Genomic DNA, 22,852 nt, shown 5'->3' on the forward strand with positions numbered 1-22,852 from the left:
CTGCATCTATGTCCTAAACACTCTTCACAGCGAGTCTGTCCCTCTACAAACACCTTTAAAGGCTGTCGCTGTTCGGGTGTGGATGCCACAGGCTGTTACTGTCTGCAGTCTGTATCTTCCACTGGATGGTGATGTCCCGCAGCATGTCCTGGCTGCACTGATAGCCCAATTGCCACCACCTTTCCTGTTACTGGGCGACTTCAACACCCGTAACCCTCTGTGGGGTGGGTCAGTGGCAACAGGTCGAGGCGCCACCGTTGAGTAAGTATTGGCACAGCTCGACCTTTCCATTTTAAATGATGGTGCCTTCACACATTTCAGTATGGTGCATGGCAAGTACTCAGCCATCGACCTTTCGATCTGCAACCCTAGACTCTTACTGTCTGTCCGATGGAGTGTGCATGACGACCTGTGTGGTAGTGACCACTTTCCGATCTTTCTGTCACTGCCACAGCGTCACTCTACTGGGCGCCCTTGCAGATGGGCCATGAATAAGGCTGACTGGGACTTGTTCTCCTCCGAGGCCGCTATTGCGCCTCTTTCTGATGAAGCCATTGATGCGGTGGTTCACTTGGTCATCACCGGCATCGTTACTGCCGCAGACCGAGCGAGGTGGTGCAGTGGTTAGACACTGGACTCGCATTTGGGAGGACGACGGTTCAATCCTGCGTCCAGCCATCCTGATTTAGGTTTTCCGTGATTTCCCTAAATCGATCCAGGCAAATGCCGGGATGGTTCCTTTCAAAGAGCACGGCCGACTTCCTTCCCTGTCCTTCCCTAATCCGATGAGACCGATGACCTCGCTGTCTGGTCTCCTTCCCCAAACCAACCAACCAACTGCCGCTGAATCTGCCATTCCCCGTTCTTCTGGGTCCCCTCAGCGAAGAACTCTGCCTTGGTGGTCGCCTGCGATCGCCAAGGTGATTATAGATTGCCGACGGGTGCTCCAGTGTCACAAGCGATATCCCTCAATAGAACACCTCATCGCCTTTAAATGGCTGCGTGCGCGGGCCTGTCGCCTTATACGCCAACACAAGCAGGAGTGCTGGGAACGGTATGTGTCCACTATTGGCTTCCATGTCTCTCCATCGCAGGTCTGGACCAAGATTAGGCACCTCTATGGCTATCGGACCCCTGTCAGCGTCCCTGCACTCTCAATGAATGGAGCAGTTTGTACTGACTCCGACATCATTGCAAAGTGCTTGGCAGACCGTTTTGCTCTCAGTTCCGCTTCTGTGATTTACCCTCTGGCCTTCCGCTCCATTAAAGAGCGGGTGGAACTTTGGAGCCTTTAATTTCACACCCGCCATCCTGAATCCTACAACGTCCCATTCACCGAGTGGGAATTCCACAGTGCCCTAGCCGCTTGCCAGATCGCATCCACTGTCAGATGCTGAAACACCTCTCAATGGACTGCCAGCGACGCCTCCTCGACCTTTACAACCGTATCTGGGTCGAGGGTGAGTTTCTGTGGCAATGGCGGGAAAGCATTGTTATCCCCGTTTTGAAACCTGGCAAGAACCCATTGGAGATGGACAGCTACTGCCCCATTAGCCTCACCAACGTTCTTTGCAAGTTGCTCGAACGCATGGTGAGCTGGCGGTTGAGTTGGGTACTAGAGTCTCGGGGCCTTCTGGCTCCTTCTCAGGGTGGGTTCCATAAAGGCCGCTCTGCCACCGACAATCTGGTGAGCCTGGAGTCAGCCATCCATACAGCCTTTGCCCGCTGTCAGCACCTGGTCGCTGTCTTTTTTGACATGCGGAAAGCGTACGATAAGACATGGCGTCATCATATCCTCTCTACGCTTAATGGTTGGGGTCTTCGGGGTCCACTGCTGATTTTCATCCGAAAATTTCTGTCGCCTCGTACCTTTTGCGTGCAAGTCGCGGCCTCCCATAGTTCCTCCAGAGTTCAGGAGAACGGGGTACCACAGGGATCTGTCCTAAGTGTCTGCCTGTTTTTAATTGCAATTAACGGGCTCGCTGCGGCGGTGGGAACGTCTGTCTCAGCTTCTTTGTATGCTGACGACTTCTGCCTTTACTATAGCTCCGTTGGCATTGCAGCTGCTGAACGTCAGCTGCAGGGCGCTATCCGCAAGGCCCAGTCTTGGGCTGTAGCGCATGGCTTCCAGTCTTCGGCTGCCAAGACCTGCGTTATGCATTTCTGCTGGCGACGAACAGTTCACTCTGAGCCGCGGCTTTATCTTGCCGGCAAACTTCTTGCTGTGGTGGAGACCCATCGTTTTTTGGGTGTGGTTTTTGATGCCCGGTTGACTTGGCTCCCACATATTCGGCAACTTAAACAGATGTGTTGGCGGCATGCCTAATGCTCTGCAATGCTTGAGCCACACCAGCTGGGGCGCTGACCGATCTACCCTGTTATGGCTCTACCAGGTGTTAATCCAGTCCCGTCTGGATTATGGGAGCCTGGCGTATGGTTCAGCATCCCCATCTGCGTTGCGGGTGCTGGACCCAAATCCTTACAGCGGATCCAACTTGCCACTGGAGCTTTCCAGACCAACCCTGTGTACAGCATACTTGTGGTGGCAATTGTCTCTCCACTGTGGTTACGGTGCCAACTTTGACTGGCTGCTTATGCTGCTCATGTTTGTAGCTTGCCCGGGCATCCTAATTATCGTCTCCTGTTCCCTCAGTCTGTCGTCCATCTCCCAGAACATCGGCCCCGGTCGGGTTGTACGATCGCGGTCTGCGTCAGTGAGCTTCTCTCTGGGCTTGGGGTTTCGCTCTTCCACCTCCCTTCCGGATTCCTCTGTGTACACTCCTGTGGTGTGTACTCGCCCTTGCCTTCGGCTCGAATTGGCACAGGGCCCGAAGGACTCAGTCCCGCCGGAGGCCTTCCGCCGCTGCTTTCTTTCCTTCCTTGCCACGTATCAGGGCTCTGGCGTTGTTTACACTGACGGCTCGATGGTTGCTGGTCATGTCGGTTATGCTCTGACTCTAGGGGGACCACTATGAACAACATTCATTGCCAGCTGGCTGTAGCGTTTTTACTGCTGAGCTGGTCGCCATCTTTCGTGTTCTAGAGTATATCTGCTCTTGCTCAGGTGAGTCCTTTGTTATCTGTAGCGACTCCCTGAGCAGTTTACGAGCTATCGACCAGTGTTTCCCTCGTTCTCGTCTGGTGATGGCTATCCAGGAGTCCCTGCATACTCTTGCCCGTTGCGGCCGTTCTGTGGTCTTTGTGTAGACCCCAGGCCACGTTGGGGTACCCGGCAATGAATATGTAGACCGCCTGGCGAAAGGGACCACCAGTAAACCATCTCTGGACATTGGCCTCCTGGAGACTGATTTGCGAGGGATCGTACGCTGCAAAATTTTCGAACTTTGGGACACTGAATGGTGCGCCCTGCCTTCACGAAACAAACTTCGGGCCATCAAGGAGGCTACCGCTGTGTGGCGCTCCTCCTTGCAGGTCTCTCGCAAAGAGTCTGATGTCCTCTGCCGGCTGTGCATTGGGCACATATGGTGACGCTTGGCCACCTATAGCGACGTGAGGACCCACCTTTATGTCGTTGCGGATCCGTTTTGACGGTGGTCCACATTTTGTTGGAGTGTGCCCTTTTAGCTGTGCTCAGACAGACGTTCGCACTGCCTGACATGCTCCCTGCCCTTTTAACAAATCACACTGCCATGGCAGGCTTAGTTTTGCGTTTTATTCGGGCAGGGGGGTTTTATCACTTAATCTGAGTGTGTGTTATGTTTTTTTGTGTTGAGTCTGGCCTTTGACCTACGATTTTAGACTGAGTTTTTAAAGTGTTTCTTGGTAGTTGGCTTTTCCTTTTTTGTCTCTACGGTCGGTCAACCACTGTCACACACTGTGTGATTTTAATTTCTTTTGTCTGGTCTCTGTCTGTCTTTCTTGTCCTGTGCCGTCTTTCATCTTTTCCGTTGTTCGTTTTTATTCTGTGTGGGTGTTTTTAAGTTTTGGAAAAAGGGAGCAATGAGCGTAGCAGTCTGGTCCCTTTAATCCCACAAACCAACCAACCAACCAACCCATCCCCCGCGCACTCTGACTCCCCCCATCCCGCACACACTCTGACTGCCCCGCGTGCGCGCGCGCACACACACACACACACACACACACACACACACACACAAAAAAAATCACTCTCCCTCCCCCACCCCACTCACACTGTACCTCTACACCCCCCCCCCCCCTCCCGACTGGATGCACCTAGTGTGTAACTTAAGAGAGTTGTTGTTGCATTTTTCATATTATAGCATTATAAACAGTTATGCAGTTTCATTGTTTGCTTGAAAAAGTCTGAGCTAATACTACAATATGGTTTTTCTTTGTTACAGTGGATTGGAGAGTTCGACCTCTTGTGTTAATTGTGAAACTTTGGGCCCATGCCCATAACATAAATGACGCAAAGAACATGACAATATCGAGTTATTCCTTAGTGTTGATGGTAATTCACTTTTTGCAGTGTAAGTACTAAATTAAAATAATCTGAATACTATTGCATGAAAAAATAGAGGTTTAAATTTTATTTTGTTGATAACAATCAGAATTTAAAAAAAATTGTGTACTGTAAAACTAAATGGTATTCTTACAGCTGCTGCAATAATTTGCTGTACTTCTTGTGGTGTGCAAAATGCTTCAGATCAGTTGTTCATCTCTGGTGTCCTATCCTCTTCCAGGCTCGGAGTGCTACAAGATGGGAAATACCACTTCATTTTACAATATACCAGTTACCATTTATTCCGGATCAGAATCTCTCTTCTACAGCTTTGGTACCCATAATTGCGTATGTTGTTGGAGTATTCAAAATTTACTGATTGCCTACCAAGACAGTATCTTACCCAGAAACAGGTTCCATGATCCGTTTTTTTGTGTGTGTGCCCCCCCTCCCCCTCCCCTCCAACAAATGTATTGATGCAGTGAACTTAGCAATAAACCTATACTCTTGTTCTCAACTATTACCACTTAGATTTTATAAACCTGAAAGACAGCATTCACCAAGCTTTTGACTACCTCAAAGTTCTTGATTTAGTGGAACTTCTACCCCTAATGCTATCATCACCACCTTAAGTAACACACATTCAGCCACCCTACATACGCAGTAGGTTCGTCCATACGCCCAACTCTCAACTCTCTCTCTCTCTCTCTCTCTCTCTCTCTCTCTCTCTCTCTCTCTCTCTGTGTGTGTGTGTGTGTGTGTGTGTGTGTGTGTGTGTGTGTGTAAATTTTATTCCTGACAGCAGAATTCGATTATAGATTAGCAATTTCTGCTCATTTGTGGTGAACACCAGTTACGTGCTTCAAATAATTTAAGAAAAGCTGGTGTAGCCTTTGAGAAAGCCTTTGAAATATGTGCTACGGATTTGGTTGTTAAACCCCATATATATATATATATATATATATATATATATATAATAGAGGGAAACATTCCACGTAGGAAAAATATATCTAAAAACAAAGATGATGTGACTTACCAAATGAATGTGCTGGCAGGTTGACAGACACACAAACGAACACAAACATACACACAAAATTCAAGCTTTCGCAACAAAATGTTGCCTCATCAGGAAAGAGGGAAGGAGAGGGAAATACGAAAGGATGTGGGTTTTAAGGGAGAGGGTAAGGAGTCATTCCAATCCCGGGAGCGGAAAGACGTACCTGAGGGAAAAAACAACGGGTATACACTCGCGCACACACACACATATCCATCCATCCATCCATCCACACATATACAGACACAAGCAGACATATTCAAAGACAAAGAGTTTGGGCAGAGATGTCAGTCGAGGCGGAAGTGCAGAGGCAAAGATGTTGTTGAATGACAGGTGAGCTATGAGTGGCGGCAACTTGAAATTAGCGGAGATTGAGGCCTGGTGGGTAACGGGAAGAGAGGATATATTGAAGAGCAAGTTCCCATCTCCGGAGTTCGGATAGGTTGGTGTTAGTGGGAAGTATCCAGATAACCCGGACGGTGTAACACTGTGCCAAGATGTGCTGGCCGTGCACCAAGGCATGTTTAGCCACAGGGTGATCCTCATTACCAACAAACACTGTCTGCCTGTGTCCATTCATGCAAATGGACAGTTTGTTGCTGGTCATTCCCACATAGAATGCATCACAGTGTAGGCAGGTCAGTTGGTAAATCACGTGGGTGCTTTCACACGTGGCTCTGCCTTTGATCGTGTACACCTTCTGGGTTACAGGACTGGAGTAGGTGGTGGTGGGAGGGTTCATGGGACAGGTTTCACACCGGGGGCGGTTACAAGGGTAGGAGCCAGAGGGTAGGGAAGGTGGTTTGGGGATTTCATAGGGATGAACAAAGAGATTACGAAGGTTAGGTGGATGGCGGAAACACACTCTTGGTTGAGTGGGGAAGATTTCATGAAGGATGGATCTCATTTCAGGGCAGGATTTGAGGAAGTCGTATCCCTGCTGGAGAGCCACATTCAGAATCTGATCCAGTCCCGGAAAGTATCCTGTCACAAGTGGGGCACTTTCGTGGTTCTTCTGTGGGAGGTTCTGGGTTTGAGGGGATGAGAAAGTGGCTCTGGTTATTTGCTTCTGTACCAGGTCGGGAGGGTAGTTACGGGATGCGAAAGCTGTTGTCAGGTTGTTGGTGTAATGGTTCAGGGATTCAGGACTGGAGCAAATTCGTTTGCCACGAAGACCTAGGCTGTAGGGAAGGGAACGTTTGATGTGGAATGGGTGGCAGCTGTCATAATGCAGGTACTGTTGCTTGTTGGTGGGTTTGATGTGGACGGACGTGTGAAGCTGGCCATTGGACAGATGGAGGTCAACGTCATGGAAAGTGGCATGGGATTTGGAGTAGGACCAGGTGAATCTGATGGAACCAAAGGAGTTGAGGTTGGAGAGGAAATTCTGGAGTTCTTCTTCACTGAGAGTCCAGATCATGAAGATGTCATCAATAAATCTGTACCAAACTTTGGGTTGGCAGGCCTGGGTAACCAAGAAGGCTTCCTCTAAGCGACCCATGAATAGGTTGGCGTACGAGGGGGCCATCCTGGTACCCATGGCTGTTCCCTTTAATTGTTGGTATGTCTGGCCTTCAAAAGTGAAGAAGTTGTGGGTCAGGATGAAGCTGGCTAAGGTAATAAGGAAAGAGGTTTTAGGTAGGGTGGCAGGTGATCGGCGTGAAAGGAAGTGCTCCATTGCAGCGAGGCCCTGGAAGTGAGGGATATTTGTGTATAGGGAAGAGGCATCAATGGTTACAAGGATGGTTTCCGGGGGTAACAGACTGGGTAAGGATTCCCGGCGTTCGAGAAAGTGGTTGGTGTCTTTGATGAAGGATGGGAGACTGCTTGTAATGAGTTGAAGGTGTTGATCTATGTAGGCAGAGATACATTTTGTGGGGGCTTGGTCTCCAGCTACAATGGGGCGGCCGGGATGTTTGGGTTTGTGAATTTTTGGAAGTAGGTAGAAGGTAGGAGTGCGAGGTGTCGGTGGGGTCAGGAGGTTGATGGAGTCAGGTGAAATGTTTTGTAGGGGGCCTAAGGTTCTGAGGATTCCTTGAAGCTCCGCCTGGACATCAGGAATGGGATTACCTTGGCAAACTTTGTATGTAGTGTTGTATGAAAGCTGACGCAGTCAGTCAGCCACATACTCCCGACTATCAAGTACCACGGTCGTGGAACCCTTGTCAGCCGGAAGAATGATGATGGATCGGTCAGCCTTCAGATCACGGATAGCCTGGGCTTCGGCTGTGGTGATGTTGGGAGTAGGATTAAGGTTTTTCAAGAAAGATTGAGAGGCAAGGCTGGAAGTGAGAAATTCCTGGAAGGTTTGGAGAGGGTGATTTTGAGGAAGAGGAGGTGAGTCCCGCTGTGATGGAGGACGGAACTGTTCCAGGCAGGGTTCAGTATTGGATAGTGTCTTGGGGAGTTGGATCATTAGGAGTGGGATCAGGATTATTTTTCTTCGTGGCAAAGTGATATTTCCAGCAGAGAGTACGAGTGTAGGACAGTAAATCTTTGACAAGGGCGGTTTGGTTGAATCTGGGAGTGGGACTGAAGGTGAGGCCTTTGGATAGGACAGAGGTTTCGGATTGGGAGAGAGGTTTGGAGGAAAGGTTAACTACTGAATTGGGGTGTTGTGGTTCCAGATTGTGTTGACTAGAATTTTGAGGTGTTGGGGGGAGTGGTGCTGGAAGTGGGAGATTGAGTAGGTGGGAGAGACTGGGTCTGTGTGCAATGAGAGGAGGTTGAGGTTTGTTGGAAAGGTTGTGGAGGGTGAGTGAGTTGCCTTTCCGGAGGTGGGAAACCAGGAGATTGGATAGTTTTTTGAGGTGGAGGGTGGCATGCTGTTCTAATTTGTAGTTGGCCTGTAGGAGGATGCTATGAACAGCCGGTGTGGATGTGGGAGAGGAAAGATTGAGGACTTCGATTAGGGATAGGTTGACGGGTGTGTTCATTGGCTGATTCGATGTATAGGTGAAGGATTAGGCGGGTGAGGGCTATGGATTGTGCAGTTTTGAAGGTTAGGGACTGATGGAAAGAAGGATTACAGCCAGAGATGGGAACTTTAAGTGTGAGGCCTTTGGGGGTAATGCCAAATGTCAGACAAGCCTGAGTAAATAAAATATGGGAGCGTAATCTGGCTAGGGTGAAGGCATGTTTGCGGAGGGAATGTAAATAAAATTTAATGGGATTGTTGTAGGGATGTTGTGAGGTTGACATGGTATTAGAAGGTGGAAAGGGTAACATGTGGCTAAGGTGAAAATAAAAAATAAAAATATATAGGGAGAGATAAAGGTGTGAAAAAAGTCGAAAAAGTGTTGGTTTGAGATGGGCTATGTTGATCCTGTGCTGAACTTAGGTTGATGAACAACGATGGGTACAAAGGTTAAGTAGTTGTGTTGCCTCCAAAACATGTTAAAGGGTGGGGAAATTCAGGAAAATTTCGAAAAAGCTGCGTGTAAGTGTATTCAAAGGACTGGTTATGTGCTGGCAGATTATGAAAATGAGGCTAACAATTGTCTGACGAAGAAATAATAACGTTTAAACCTGTGGGAAGCTGCTAAAAATGATCGGTTATGTGGGAAAAAACGGGAATGGAAATAAAACGAAAGTTGTTGGAAATAGCTGAAATGGTTGTTTAATGGGTGAAGGAACTGAAGCTGTGAAATAGTATTCACGAGTTTACACGAAATGTTTGTAAACTGGGAACAGAGGATTTTATAGTAGCGGTAGTGTTGAAAGTGTTAAAAATTTTTAGGTTATGATTTGGAAGTAAATTACGTGTTATTGAGTATATTTAGGCCTGCATAAAATGTATGGTAGATTACGGAAAAAAGGGAAGATGAATACTAAGTGAAACGACTTCTACAAACAAAAGAGAAAGTGAGATGACAGAAAAGATTTCGAAATGCAACAGTGACAATAACAAACGTAATTGTTGGGTTCAAATTAATGATATAAATAAAATAGAAAGAAACATTCCACATGGGAAAAATATATTAAAAACAAAGATTCCATGACTTACCAAACGGGAAAGCGCTGGTAGATAGGCACAATAAAAAAAACACACACACACAAAATTTCAAGCTTTCACAACCAACGGTTGCTTTGTCAGGAAAGAGGGAAGGAGAGGGAAAGATGAAAGGATGTGGGTTTTAAGGGAGAGGGTAACGAGTCATTCCAATCCCGGAGTGGAAAGACTTACTTTAGAGGGAAAAAAGGACAGGTATACACTCGCGTGCGCGCGCGCGCGCACACACACACACACACACACACACACACACACACACACACACACACATATACAGACACAAGCAGACATGTTTAAAGGCAAAGAGTTTGGGCAGAGATGTCAGTCGAGGCGGAAGTGCAGAGGCAAAGATGATGTTGAATGACAGGTGTGGTATAAGTGGCGGCAAGTTGAAATTAGCGGAGATTGAGGCCTGGTGGATAACGGGAAGAGAGGATATATTGAAGGGCAAGTTCCCATCTCCGGAGTTCGGATGATAGGTTGGTGTTAGTGGGAAATATCCAGAAAACCCGGACGGTGTAACACTGTACCAAGATGTGCTGGCCGTGCACCAAGGCATGTTTAGCCACAGGGTGAGCCTCATTACCAACAAACACTGTCTGCCTGTGTCCATTCATGCGAATGGACAGTTTGTTGCTGGTCATTCCCACATAGAAAGCGTCACAATGTAGGCAGGTCAGTCGGTAAATCACGTGGGTGCTTTCACACGTGGCTCTGGCTTTGATCGTATACACCTTCCGGGTTACAGGACTGTAGTAGGTGGTGGTGGGAGGGTTCATGGGACAGGTTTTACACCGGGGGGCGGTTACAAGGGTAGGAGCCAGAGGGTAGGGAAGGTGGTTTGGGGATTTCATAGGGATGAACCAAGAGATTACAAAGTTTAGGTGGACGGCGGAAAGACACCCTTGTTGGAGTGGGGAGGATTTCATGAAGGATGGATCTCATTTCGGGGCAGGATTTGAGGAAGTCGTATCCCTGCTGGAGAGCCACATTGAGAGTCTGATCCGGTCCCGGGAAGTATCCTGTCACAAGTGGGGCACTTTTGGGGTTCTTCTGTGGGAGGTTCTGGGTTTGAGGGGATGAGGAAGTGGCTCTGGTTATTTGCTTCTGTACCAGGTCGGGAGGGTAGTTGCGGGATGTGAAAGCTGTTTTCAGGTTGTTGGTGTAATGGTTCAGGGATTCAGGACTGGAGCAGATTCATTTGCCACGAAGGCACTAAAATATCCTTAAATGTGAAGTCAGTTTTTAGTTTCTTTGTAGCTATGAAGTTTCTGTATTTCACAGTGCTTTCCAGTGAACACAAATCTTAACACTTTGGGTCCTGAGCCATTGCACGTGGGTGTCTACCATAAAGCCTGGCTGATTTTAACGTATTTTAAACTACTACAACTCATGGAAGGTTTCAGTTATAGCAATAAAATTACTCTTGTTGAAAGACCTAGACTTTCTTGTTTAGAACCATATATAATACCTTTCTCTTGAATTAATACATACTTTCGACAAGCGTTATTATTGTAACATTGTTTTTGAAAAAAGGAAAAATTGCTCAAAGGTATATTCACTGTATTTTCTAGAAGGATTTTTTTTTTCTATTTTACACAAAAATTGTAATTATGATGGATACAGTATGTCTTATCTACAGTAACTTTCTGTAACTATTGTAGGATGCAATTTTGCTCTATGCGTGGTAAATATTGAAGCACGTCATTTTGCGCAATGCTACTTCACATTCACTACACTGGTAGCTTGTGTCTTTTCACCACACTTTTCCAGTCAGTTTTTTTCCTATCAGAGAACACACAACACACTGTTTTTGTATTTGTTTCTTACCTACTTCTGTCTCAATCTTTTCCAGGAAATGATTTCCAGTTGATAGTCTTGAGAGTCCAGATGGACCAGGTCGGGGTTCAAGATCTTTGCTTTGTGCAAGATCTGCACAGATAACTGTCATGAAGTGAGTGAGGTGTTGTCCAGTAACCTTATTATATAATATGCAGGAATTTACAATCACCATTAGTATAACATTGAATGCCAACTTTCTCCACCGCTTCACAGTTCGATGTTCAAATGCGCCGTATGACAATCGCTGATCTGATGAGTCAACACCAAACTTGTTTTTATTGTAGTCCACTACACAGGCTGGCTTTGACTTCTCTCTTCCTCTCTGATCAGTGAAAGTGACCATCTCAGCAGTGTGCCTTGTACTTATCATATGCACATTTCTTTTGTCCTTCCAACACAGTGCTAACATATTTCCTTTACGCCTGAAAATAAGCTCACCTCGCTGAAGGTTCGGGTCTTTTATAGCACGAGGCAATCCCTGCCAAGATTTTCTTGTTGTTCCCACAAGAGCAGTTTTTGCAGCTTCCAGTTCTGAAGCAAGTATTGAACTTGTGTAGAATCTGTCCGTAAACAAAGTGTAGCCTTTTCCTGACAGATTTGCAAGCAATGTCTTTACCAGAGTCACTGTGTCTCTGTTTCACCCGTGTAAACAGAGAAATTCCAGATGTAACCTGTGTCAGATTCGGATAACATGTACAGTTTGATACCGTATTTATTTGGTTTTTGTGGCATGTACTGTTTGAAATACACATGACCTCGAAATTTACACATGCCTTATCTATTGTAATTTTTTGAGATGGTGTATACGCACGCTGGAAATTAGCACACACATTATCTAGGAGGGGTTTCACCTTGTGCAGTGGGTCATAGCCAGTTTCTCCTTTCCTCTCAGCTAAGGAATTATCACTAATGTGGAAGTTTATCAAAATAGAAAGAAATCTGTCACGGCTCAAGATGTTTGGACAGAAATTACACGACACAACAGGGTTCTCGGACCAGTGCTCTCGTATATGTCGCCTCACACTTACACACATGTGGACTGCAATTGCCAGAAACTTCTGTATTTCCATAAGTGTAACTCCTTTCCACTTTGATAATGAGCAGGTGGGTGAAAGGGAATTTGTGCTTCTTAATTTCCTGATCCATTGTTGAGCATACAGATTAGTTTGTTCCTTTATATGTTTCATCATACTGTCTGTCAGGAAATATGAGAAAAATTCTAGAGGTGCACTGTTCTGGTCTAAACTGACAGCATTGCATATTCTGGATTGTGCTGAGAATAGATTGATATCTGGTGCACGATCAGTAGTCGTCCAACCTTCCTCAGAATCGGTGCGGCACGCAGGTCTCGGCTTCCCCCTCGCCGTCAGTCTTGCTTGTTCTTCAGGCACAACATCGATGGGATTACTTGCTGTTGAAGTGCTTGGACACTTGCTGTTCTCTTCTGAATCTATCAGAAGAGTAGCATTTGCAAATAAAATCATAATTACGTACTGAGAGTTTTTTCAGTGAAAATCTGAACAAAAATTATACATGTTTTGTTGTCAGAATGCTTTACCTGAACTGCCAGAAACTTCTTCTTGAACATAGTCCACATCATCATCAGAGTCATATACAATATCTTCCTCTTGACAAATCAATGTCACTTTCTTCTAAATCACGATGTAACTCGCGAGCAATTTCTTCGTCCGTCAAGCCACGCTTCACCGTGTCGACGCTACTGAGACCGTGCGGGGAAAAAATCACTGCTCACAAAACACGACAAATGAAAAGGGAAACACACCCTTCCACAGCATGCCCGCACCATCTAGTGACCGATACTCGAACTACAGTCCGTGCAGTGCCTCCCAGACAAGCAGGAGCCATAAAAACACACAAAGGAAAGGAGGGGAAGAATGAGAACTCGTGCCCGTAACATTACGGGCGCTGGACTTAACGGGCAGGCCGCGCACGCCCGTATTTTTATGGGCGTCGGCGCCTAAGTGTTAAAGGGAGCCTGCTGGATCACAGTGGATGTATTTATCGTGTACCACTGGGGAACACTTGTCACTCAGCTGACAAGCTGTTGTCACTTTGTCTCAAATGAAGTAATATCACATTCTTCTTCCACTTTGTGAGCTGCTAAATTCAATGTTAAACTCAGGATCACTATTGCCGTCCTTTCTAGAAAGCCCTGCCTAAACAATAATACAGGACATAAGATGAAAGCGCGCAATTTGTTGTCGAGTATCCAAAGCTGAACACAATGAGAAGGATATCTAATGGCAACTAGCTCAACCAAAAACTGACAGCCAGTCTACAAATGTATGGCCAAATGCTCTCTGGTGCTGAGCACTTATCAGTGCTGAAACTGATGTAAGCAAGGTTTTATTTTTTTGAAACTCTTAAGCTGCCTTAGTACACTTGGGATTTTGAGTTTCTGTCAAAAGAATAAAAATGTGATAATTCGGGATTTAATGTCAAGGGGTTAAAAAAATCTTACAGCCACTGCAGGTGACACATTCACAAAGGGAGATCACTGAGTGATATTGGATACATGGCAAAAGTGTCAAACATTTGCCGAAAGAATTTGATTATTTAAACATGAGATAATATCTACTCACTATTTGTGAGAAGTTGCTAATGACGGAATAGGAGCAAGAACCAAAAGGTTTGTTGAGCTGTTAGTGACTTTTGAGACAACCCTTGCATCTCATTCATCATTACTGATACCGAACACTTGCTTCATCATTAAGACCTTAGTGATAACCAGGTAAGCACAGTCTGACAACACCACATTTGCTATTACCAAGGAAGACTGAGGCTCTTCTGTATGTGGCATAAAGGATGGTGATTTTTGAGTGCCATGGAACAGTGTATTATCCTGAAACTCTGGCAAAATTAATTTGTACCTCATTTAGTGTATTCCTTAAGCAACATGTGCTTCCCATGTTAACTAAATGTAGAGCTCTGGAAGGACTTCATCAGTGGATGTTAAGTTGGGTGTGATGAACTTTGAATTCCTGATCTTGGAAGGTGTCCAAAGCTGCCAGTTATCAACTTCAATTGCATTGAAGCTACAAGGAACATGGTTAGGAGTTTCAGTAGCATGCTAAGGTGGGTGAGGGAGAAGGAGAGGGCGGGTGCATTGTAGAAATGATAAAAACATATCTAGGAGGAGGAGGAGGGAGAGGGAGAACACAAAATCTCTTGAGTAGTCCCATTCCATTGTATTGGCTTGTCCAGACATGTGATGGCTTTTGTTGACTTATGTTCCATATTTTGTGGATCTTGTTGGCAGTGTGTCTGGGGCATTGGGCTATAAAAGATCACCTCAACAAATGGTCTCATGTGGTTAATCTGCCTGAAGAGAAAGTGATAAATGGCTATACTTCTTTACTGTGTGTGTGTGTGTGTTTGTGTGTGTGTGTGTGTGTGTGTGTGTGTGTGTGTGTGTGTGTGTGTGTGTGTGGGTGGGTGGGTGTGGACGGGGGGGGGGGGGGGGGGGGGGGGGCGGCAGGCGGTAGCAGGCGGAGGAACATCAAACTTCACATGATGACAATCTTCTAAAGCTGGGTATAGTCTCTATATTGTCTTGATTGTGTCTTCAACCAGTCTCATTCGGAAAGAGATCAAAAATTTCAAATAAACCTTCCTAAAATCTTTGTCCATTAAACAGTTCTTCAGGGTCAGATGATGTTTAGCTGTGTGTTTAGTTCTCTCTGGTATTTTTCTTTGCCATGAGATATTTGAGTACTTCAGATTTAGGTTACTACAATAATATTAGTCTCTCTCTAACAGTATGATTCACAAGAGTGGCGTTTAAAATACCAACATAATGTTTCACACAAGCTACGTTAAAATTTGGATTCTGTAGTGATCTCCTCAGTTCTTTGCATAGTCTAAACAATTCAATAGTGACTGTTACACAAAAAAAGTCTCAAACTTTTTGGGCTGCTTCGTGTAGCCCCACAGGATGGATTGTCTTTCGACTTTGAGGTCTTGCATTAAGTACTTCAGTCTCTGTTTTCTCGACCTGTTGTTCACAGTCTTCCCTGAAATGTTTCAAAGATTTTGCAATTATAGTTCATTGGCTCGGACAATTTAGTATAACTCTGAGCTTTCAGTTTGGATTCATCTTGTCAACACCAAGTGGTAACATAACATCTACATGCACACAATTCTCTGTGGTGGGACTTGGCTCCACCATCAAAAAAATATCAGTTCTTGGTGAGAGTCTTAGAAGGGTGTATTTGTTACTAGCACTTATGCTCTGGCATGTAGCAGACTGTACAAACACACAAAAAGCTTTTACTTTGAGCCTCTCTGTCAACATAATATACACAAAGAGTAAACTGCTCCTGGACAGCCACATTTATTGTTAATTATACCATAATTTAATAAAATGGAAAATTTTTTGGTTGGTGCACAATGTCTTGTGAGAACCCTAATTTCCAGTATTTTGTTGGCACCAATGTGACCTCTCAACACTTCAACCAGATTTTAAGTTCTAGTTCATCATTCTCCCCCTCATTGAGAAGTTTCATGAGGTTTCTTGTAATTGTTCCATAACTTTTAAGGTTATTTCCTGTTTGGTCCAGAAACTTGTGTGAAGAGATAATTGTTAGTAAAGAGGTTCCAGCTTCCTTCTCATCAGCAGACATACGTTGCATGAATTGGCTGATGACAGGTATTATTCATGTTTCTGATTAAGTTGTGCATATTCTCGGTTAAAGTGACTCTTCTGTTGGCTTTTGAACTGTTCTGTTGCTATTTACAGTTATAGAAGCCTTCTTTAACAAAAGCAGTTTCTTTATGTGGTGGTCTATTGCTCACCATTTTGTGAGACGTAATGCAGTCGTAGAACAACACACTGTCATCATTTTCTTCATAAAGTAGCTCCAGATAAGATATCAACCATTCCAATTTACAGGATCTCTCCTTCACAGGAACACATGACAGCAATGGACAACATAAATGTGAAGTTATAAGACATTTAATGTTGTCTGACAGATGGTAGCTTCAAGGATGCGGCTATTTGACTCAGTTATAAGCAAAAATTGCTATTAATCATAATACTATTTGCATATTTGCACCCATATAGCATAATTTATTGCTGGCTTTGACAGTCGATCATGTACATCTCTAAGTGAATTTGTGGTGGGGAGGCAGGAACAGTATCTGCCCTCCCACCCCACCCCCATGTCCGACGTAGAAGTGGGCAGTGAGTACCCACCACCCCCTTCCTTTGTCAAAATTTTTGTTGGTTTTGCTGCATAAACAATCACATTTCAAAAGGCAATACTTTATGAAAGTTATCCAGCTGTATATGGAAGCGAAATGTGAATGATGAACAGTACAGACAAGAAAAGACAATGATTTTAAAATGATGTGTTGTAGAAGAGAGTCGACAGCTATACAGGTAAATTAATTACCAGTGAAAAAATACTAAAATAAATTGTGAATAAATAAGCTTTATGGCACAACCTGACTCAAAAAATGGATACAAGATTTGTAACGTATTAGCAACAAGGTTCCACAGCGATTCAGGAATATGTAATATAAAGTCAGTCATGGACCAGTAAAGTTTAATTAATTGGGTAATTAATTTTGGTCTTTGATGACCATCTTCAGGACTGGGTAAATCCATTGTACCGAGTTGGCATGCCGGAAAGTAATGGCTCTGAATTTTTTATTCTGTTCTCAATATTGGTTAGATAGTACACGTCATGCATATTACTCAGTCAACTTTCAAGCTTTGCTGTGAGCAAGTTGCAACCCTCGGCCACTAGAAGGCTCCGAAACTGAAAGCACAAATGTGAACAATTCGTCTACATAATGAGCACCTTGTCCTACAGGATGACGGTCCCAGACCACACACGACTGCTGCAATACCGGAAAAAGTGTGATGCCTTGGGTTCACTGTGACCGAACATCTTCCATACAATCCTGACTATGCCCCATCCAATTTTCATCTGTTTCCACAACTTAAAGAACGCTGTCAAGGACTTCACTTTGATAGTGACGAAGCAGTGCAAGTAAAGGTGAGGTTGTGGCTCCGTCAGTAAAGTCAAACATTCTACAGTGATGCTAACAACAAACTGGTCTCTTATCGGTAGAAATGTGTTCGTCACCAGGGTACCTGTGTTGAGAAATAAGTATGTTGACATGAAGAATACAGATATAGAATGTTAATAAGATTTGTTTTATTTAAAGCTCTTCAAAAGTTTTCGCATATAAAATTCAGATGCATTACTATTCAGCTTGCGCTCATACATAATTTTTGTCATTGTGTATGTAGAGGGTACAGTAAGCTTGTTTGGCTGATTAATGTGTGTACCATCTACACTGATCAGCCAAAATATTATGGTCATCTATTACCGATAGCCAGGATGTCCACTTTTGGCAAAGATAACAGCAGTGATGTGTCATGGCATAGAAGCAATGAGGCCTTGGTAGGTCACTGGAGGGAATTGGCACCACATCTCCACACATGGGTCACCTAATTCTCATAAATTCCAGAAGGGGGGGGGGGGGGGAGAGGGGGGGGGGCAAGGAGCTCTGACGACATGTTCAATCACATCTGAGATGTGCTCGTTCAGGTCCAGATCTGTGGAGTTGGGGAGGTCATTGCAACAATTGGAACCCACCATTGCGTTCCTCGAACACTCCATAACACTCCTGGCCTTGTGACGTGGCACATTATCTTGTTGAAAAATGCCACTGCCGTTGGGAAACTTGATTGTTATGAAGGGGTTAAGAGGTGTCCAACCAGTGTAAGATACTCCTTGGCTGTCATGGTGCCTTGCACGAACTCCACTGGACACATGGATACCCACATCAGTGTTCTCCAGAGTGTAATGGAACCACTTGTCTCCATCCCACAGTACAGGCATTAAGGAGCTGTTCCCCTGGCAGACACAGATTTGCACCCTCCCACTGGCATAATGAAGAAGGTATTGGGATTCATCAGACCATGCTATGCACTATCACTGTGCCAACATCCATTGTTGTTGGTGATGTGCCCATTTCACTCGTAGTTGCTGATGTTGTCCTGTTAACACTGGCACATGGATGGGTTGTCGGGTTCGGAGGCCCTAGTGTTAGAAGTGTTCAGTGCACTGGATGTTCAGGCACACTTCTGCTCTGTTCAGCATGAAAGTGTAATATTACCTCTTCCACAGTTCACCGCCTGTCCTGTTTTACTAGTAAGTCCAGCTACAATGTGAAATACCTGTACGAGAGCATGTCTGCCCAACGCGCATGATGTCTATGCCGGGTTTCATCTTGGTTTTTGCCATGTGTTTGAAGACATTTGCCACAGCACTCCCCGAACAGCTGACAGAGTCGTGCAGTTTTCCGAAATGCTCATGCTGAGCCTCTGGGCCGTCACAATCTGACATCAGTCACAATCAGATAGATGCGCACCTTCACCATTCTACACATGGACAGCACATTTGCTAATACTAAATGCAGCGTGCTTCTCTATGACTATCAGTCATTCCTCACCAGGTGATGCAGCTGTCACCTGAATGGGTTGATATCAGTAGTAGGTTGGTGTTTTAATCTTTCTGGCTGATCAGTGTATACATGCAGTGACGCAAATTGATAGTATACTGGATTTATGCAAGAGCTGAAGATGGGCCTATTTGACCAAAATTAATTACCTAGGTTAAACTTTTGCAGTCCATCACCGGATTAATAATAAGTAAAAGAATGGATAAGTAAAGATAATTTTTTTGTTGATTGTGTTCACAGCGTTGATGTATTGGAAAAATGACATTATGTAACATGTGACAATGCTGAATAATTTATTTTTAATTATATGACCAGATTGTTGGAGACCATTTTCGAGTACCTGTTGGACATCATCATAAGACAGGACAATTTTTATGCAAAAAGGATGGTTGAAAATTATAGTAAAATAGAAGCAGTACTTACAAATTTTTGTTAATAGTTCGTGTTACGTATACCATGAAACGAATGTCGGAATATAATTTTTATAAATATATTTCGTTATGGATTGGTAGATGCAAATACAAATATCCAAACAATATATATAATAAAATGGCAAAGAATTGTCATTATGGGGAATATTATCTTTGTAATAAAAAATCATGACAATTTTCGTTTATGTTTTTTGTTGTTCATTGAAAGTTGTTCAGTTAAAATGAAATTTGTATGTGTAACATAATGTGAAGAAGTATTTCTTTCATGAGGTCTGTATGGCTACCTTTCTCTGCTTTGTGTAGAATAGAAATATTTTTCAGTTTTGTCTATTACTTGCCTTATGCTTCCTTAAATTTGTAGCAAATGTCAATGGGTTGCTTTTTGTTAGTGTTACAATGTTCTTTATATTGTATACATATTTTTCTACCTGTTGTCCAATGTAAAATTATTGCAATTGCTGCACTGTATTCTACGTATGCTTGATTGTTGGTAGTGGAGTATCGTATTAGATTAATGTCCTGAATTGGATTGCATTGTATTACCAGTCCGAAAACCAATTTTTATTCCTGTTATGTAAATACTAGCAGAGAAACCCCGGGTGTTGCCCAATGTATTTATTTACAGCCCTGCATTCCTACTTGTACCATGCGGCATCTGGCTTTGTGCTTTATGTTTATGATGTTACGTTGCCTGATGTGCTTTATGTTATGATGTTACGTTGCCTGAACTGTGTCGTAAAATGATATAATATTGTACGCGGCATACATGGATATTGTCTGCGAAATTTATTGCAAATAGAGTTAGTAACAATGATGTAATAAATTTAAACATAATGGCATAATGTGGCAGTTTTTCACACATTTCATTGTTTATAGTACCATATGTCCTGTACCAAGGTGTCATACAATGACATTATTTTTCATTTACGTTCAGTGGTATATGTACATACTGTCTGTAAAATGGGTCGTGAATACAGTTCGTAGTAAACAAGTAATAAGTTACAACGTCATGCTTCATGCGGTACTTTTACTGCTTGAATGGTGGAAAATAGTAAGCAATAACATTTTTCTGTCCTTTCATCATTTTTTAGGGATTGTAAATGGCGAAAAAATTGTAAAGGTTTGAAATTGTGTGTCAAGGTTTTCGCAAGTTTCTTAGTGCTTTCATTCCCAAATACTGGATGAATAGAGTCTGGGAATTTGTCGTGGGGTACACTTCTTTTCACCCCTTTGATAGGTAGACAGTTCTTACCCCTACAGCAATTGTTGCCTCACAGTAAGGGATGTGTGTACCACGTTTGATTGAGCTTGGTCCAGTAGTGTGGGAGGAGATGTGGAAAAACACACACTCTCTCTCTCTCTCTCTCTCTCTCTCTCTCTCTCTCTCTCATAGTATATTTGTATGTAGCTTATTTTGTCTGACATGTGTTATGACTGCATATTTTGGTTTCTTTTTTCTCTTCATTTATTAAGGTTATTTCTCTCCTACTTATTTTACAGTTCCAATTTTATGTCTATAGATTTTTAACGAATTAAGTATTGCATCCATTTTCGGTGGCTGTTTCTCAACATATTTAGCTGTATTTCTGTGTCTGTAAGAGAGGTAAGCTAGTTGTTTTGTCTGCCGTGGTGTGAACATTTCTCTTTGAATGAACAACTAGAGTGGGAAAACAAAAATATATTGAAAATTTTATTGCAAAGATAATAATAGGTGTTATATAAATTCTTTGCCATTTTATTTCTTTATTCTTTGGATAATGTGTAATTGACATGCCATGCGTCTGCCTTTGCATAACAAAATTTTATTTAAAACTATTATATTTTCACGTGCGTGTGCATGTGCATATGTGTGCGTGTGCATGTGTGTGTGTGCGTGCGCGCGCGGGTGAGCGCGCGGGCGGGCGCGTGTGCGCGGGCGGTGCATGATTTATGGATCAGCAAGTTCTACATATTTTTTAACTTGTTTATTCACATTTTAAGCACAAATCATCAGTCACCTCCAGAGTACTCTCCACTTGCATTAATAAACTTGTTTAAACTATTATTTCATTTTTCAAAGCATAGTTTAAACTCGTCTTTTGTAATGCTTGATGGTGCCTCCACCATTTTTTCTTCACTACAGCATCAGCAAAATATGCTCCTTTCATGTCTTTCTTCGTTCAAGGAGACAAAAACAGTTGTATGGACCAATGATGGTTGAGTGTGTGGGTGAGGAACAGAGGTCATAACATTTTTGACAAGAACTGTCGTACAGACAGAGCTGTGTGTGCAGGCATATTGTCATGATGGGAAAATCAGTCACCCATCTGCCACAAATCAGGCCACTTCCGCTGCGCACTCTCGGGCAATCTTTTTTCATAACTTCCATGTAGAAAGCGTGGTTAGCTGTCTGACCCTGCAGAACAAATGCTGAATGGATGACTCCTCTCACATCAGATAAACAAATCGGCATTGCTTTAATATTTGATTTCACATGATGAGCTCTCTTGGGGTGAGGCGAACTTGGAAGTCTTCCAGTGTCTTGATTTTTGCTTTGTTTCAGGATGGTAAGCATAGCACCAAGTTTAGCTACCTATGATAATTTTTGAAAAAAAAGTTACGATCGTTTCAGGACATTTCTGTGAAAGTACAGAATGCTTCCACAAGACGTTATTTTTGTTCAGCAGTCAGCATTCGTGGCACGAATTTGGCAGCCACCCTTTTCATTCCCAAAATCTTGTCACAATTTGCTGCGCTGAACTCACTCACTCTCAACAGCTCCACAATTTCTTCAGTGGTCCTTTCGCGTTGTTCATTGATGATCGCTCAAATGCTTTCAATGTTTTTGTGTGTTCAGGCTATGGAAGGGTGACCAGAATGAGATTTGTCATCAGCCATAATTGAAATGAAAACCACTCAAACACTTGCATTTTCCGCATAGCATCATCCTTCCATTTCAAGAGGTTTTGTTCCACTTTTTATGAGCAAAAAGGCAGAATTTTATTGCCGCATGCTGTTCATGGAAATCAGTCATTGCAAAAGTGAGAGTCACACAACACAGTTGTCACTGTAAACTCTGCCGAAACTAGTCATGACCTCCTGATGGCACTTGGCTTCCAGATTCTGGAACATTCACTCTATGCGCTCCTAGCGGCAAAACACGGTACTACAAAATGTCTGCCCATGAAGAAAATAGTGTGGCCTCTTTTGGGTAAAGAAAGAGAACAAGATTCTAGTTGAAACCAATATTCTGTAACTTACCAAACGAAAGTGTTGGTATGTTGATAGAAACAATAACAAAAACACACACACACACACACACACACACACACACACACACACACACAAATTTCAAGCTTTCGCAACCCATGGTTGCTTCATCGGAAAAGAGGGAAGGAGAGGGAAAGATGAAAGGATGTGGGTTTTAAGGGAGAGGGTAAGGAGTCATTCCAATCCTGGGAGCGGAAAGACTTACCTTGGGGGGGGGGAAAAGGGACAGGTATACACTCTCTCGCGCTCGCGCACACACACACACACACACACACACACACACACACACACACACACACACACACAACAGACACAAGCAGACATATGTAAAGGCAAAGAGTTTG

At 43.8% G+C, this 22,852-nt stretch overlaps 1 protein-coding gene across 2 annotated transcripts in view; it reads left to right on the top strand.

Annotated features, from left to right (window-relative positions):
- Positions 1–22,852, top strand: part of LOC126412860 (poly(A) RNA polymerase gld-2 homolog A-like) — a 171,770-nt gene that overhangs the window by 93,924 nt on the left and 54,994 nt on the right. For both annotated transcript variants that reach the window (XM_050082725.1, XM_050082726.1), the window contains exon 8: positions 4,323–4,451. In XM_050082725.1, coding sequence (XP_049938682.1) covers positions 4,323–4,451 — 129 coding nt within the window. The remainder of the gene's footprint in view (positions 1–4,322; positions 4,452–22,852) is intronic.

Source organism: Schistocerca serialis, chromosome 7 (assembly GCF_023864345.2).
Source record: "Schistocerca serialis cubense isolate TAMUIC-IGC-003099 chromosome 7, iqSchSeri2.2, whole genome shotgun sequence".
Classification (NCBI taxonomy): domain Eukaryota; kingdom Metazoa; phylum Arthropoda; class Insecta; order Orthoptera; family Acrididae; genus Schistocerca; species Schistocerca serialis.